Source organism: Lepidothrix coronata, unplaced genomic scaffold, assembly GCF_001604755.1.
Source record: "Lepidothrix coronata isolate B3197 unplaced genomic scaffold, Lepidothrix_coronata-1.0 Scaffold580, whole genome shotgun sequence".
Classification (NCBI taxonomy): domain Eukaryota; kingdom Metazoa; phylum Chordata; class Aves; order Passeriformes; family Pipridae; genus Lepidothrix; species Lepidothrix coronata.
The window spans coordinates 5,318-6,766 of record NW_016690760.1 but is presented as its reverse complement, the minus strand read 5'-3'; the positions used below and the strand labels follow the sequence as shown (position 1 = coordinate 6,766).

The window sequence follows — 1,449 nt, the reverse complement described above, 5'->3', positions numbered from 1 at the left end:
TTCCCGTTCCCGTTCCCGTTCCGTACCCACGTGCACCGCCCCTCCACGAAGTACTTGCAGATGACCTTCCCCTTCTTGTCCTGGGGCAGGTGGGACTTGTCGTGGTCGTTCCGTCGGTAATTCCCGCAATTCCCGCCCTCCTGGAGCGGGACGATCCCGAGGGAACCCCCGTCAGCATTCCGGGGGAAAGCCCGGAGCGGAACGGGGGAGGGAAAAGGGGAAGATCCGCCCCCTTCCCGGGATTTGGGGGGGACAAGGAGGGGCCTGGGGAGGGCTCGGCTCGGAATTCCGAGGGTTGGAGGGGAAAAGAGGGAAAGAGGAATGTGGGGAGGCTGAAATCCCGGGATCCGGAGGGGAAAAGAGGGATTTGGGGTGGGCTGAGCTCCAAAATTCTGGGATTTGGGAGGAAAAAGCAGGAAAACAACTCCCATCCCAGTGGGAATGGGGACAATTCTTTGGGATCTCAGAGGAAACCCCAAGATCCCAAGATTGGGAGTGGGAAAAGGGAAAGGAAAATGGGATCCCGGGGCAGGATTCCTGGGAATTCTGTCGGGAAAAGGGGAAGGAAAATCCCGATCCTGGAAGGAAAAGGGGACCCCGGGAGGGTTTTCCCGTTGCCCAGGGTGGGATTCCCAGGAATTCTGTCGGGAAAAGGGGAAGGAAAATCCCGATCCCGGTGGGAAAAGGGGACTCTGGAAGGGTTTTCCCGCTTCCCAGGGCGGGATTCCCGGGAATTCCGTGGGGAAAAGGGGAGGGAAAAGGGGACCCCGGGAGGGTTTTCCCGCTGCCCAGGGCGGGATTCCCGGGAATTCCGTGGGAATTCCGTGGGCTCAGCCCTCACCCCCACGTCCTCGTCGTAGAAGTCGTCGTCGTCGTTGATCCCGGGTTTCCCGACCCCGCTCCGGCCTCTCCCGCGGCCCCTTCCCGGCCCTTTGGGGCCCCGCCCGCGGGGGCCCCGCCCGCGGCCACGCGGCAGCCCTGCACAAACTGGGAGTCACTGGGAGCCACTGGGAGGGCCTGGGATCGCCCTGCAGCAAACTGGGAGTCACTGGGAGCCACTGGGAGGGACTGGGATCAGACTGGGAGGGCCTCGGATCGGACTGGGAGGGCCTGGGATCGCCCTGCCACAAACTGGGAGTCACTGGGAGGGACTGGGATTGGACTGGGAGGGCCTGGGATCGCCCTGACACAAACTGGGAGTCACTGGGAGGGACTGGGAGGGACTGGGATCGGACTGGGAGGGCCTGGGATCGCCCTGCAGCAAACTGGGAGTCACTGGGAGCCACTGGGAGGGACTGGGAGGGACTGGGATCGCCCTGCAGCAAACTGGGAGTCACTGGGAGCCACTGGGAGGGACTGGGAGGGACTGGGATCGCCCTGCCACAAACTGGGAGTCACTGGGAGCCACTGGGAGGGACTGGGAGGGACTGGGATCGCCCTGCCACAAAC

At 63.6% G+C, this 1,449-nt stretch overlaps 1 protein-coding gene across 1 annotated transcript in view; it reads right to left on the bottom strand.

Annotated features, from left to right (window-relative positions):
- Positions 1 to 1,449, bottom strand: part of ZC3H4 (zinc finger CCCH-type containing 4) — a gene marked incomplete at its 5' end in the record, with an annotated part of 19,008 nt that overhangs the window by 12,592 nt on the left and 4,967 nt on the right. The window contains 2 exons of the mRNA XM_017839928.1: positions 3 to 140; positions 842 to 978. Coding sequence (XP_017695417.1) covers positions 3 to 140; positions 842 to 978 — 275 coding nt within the window. The remainder of the gene's footprint in view (positions 1 to 2; positions 141 to 841; positions 979 to 1,449) is intronic.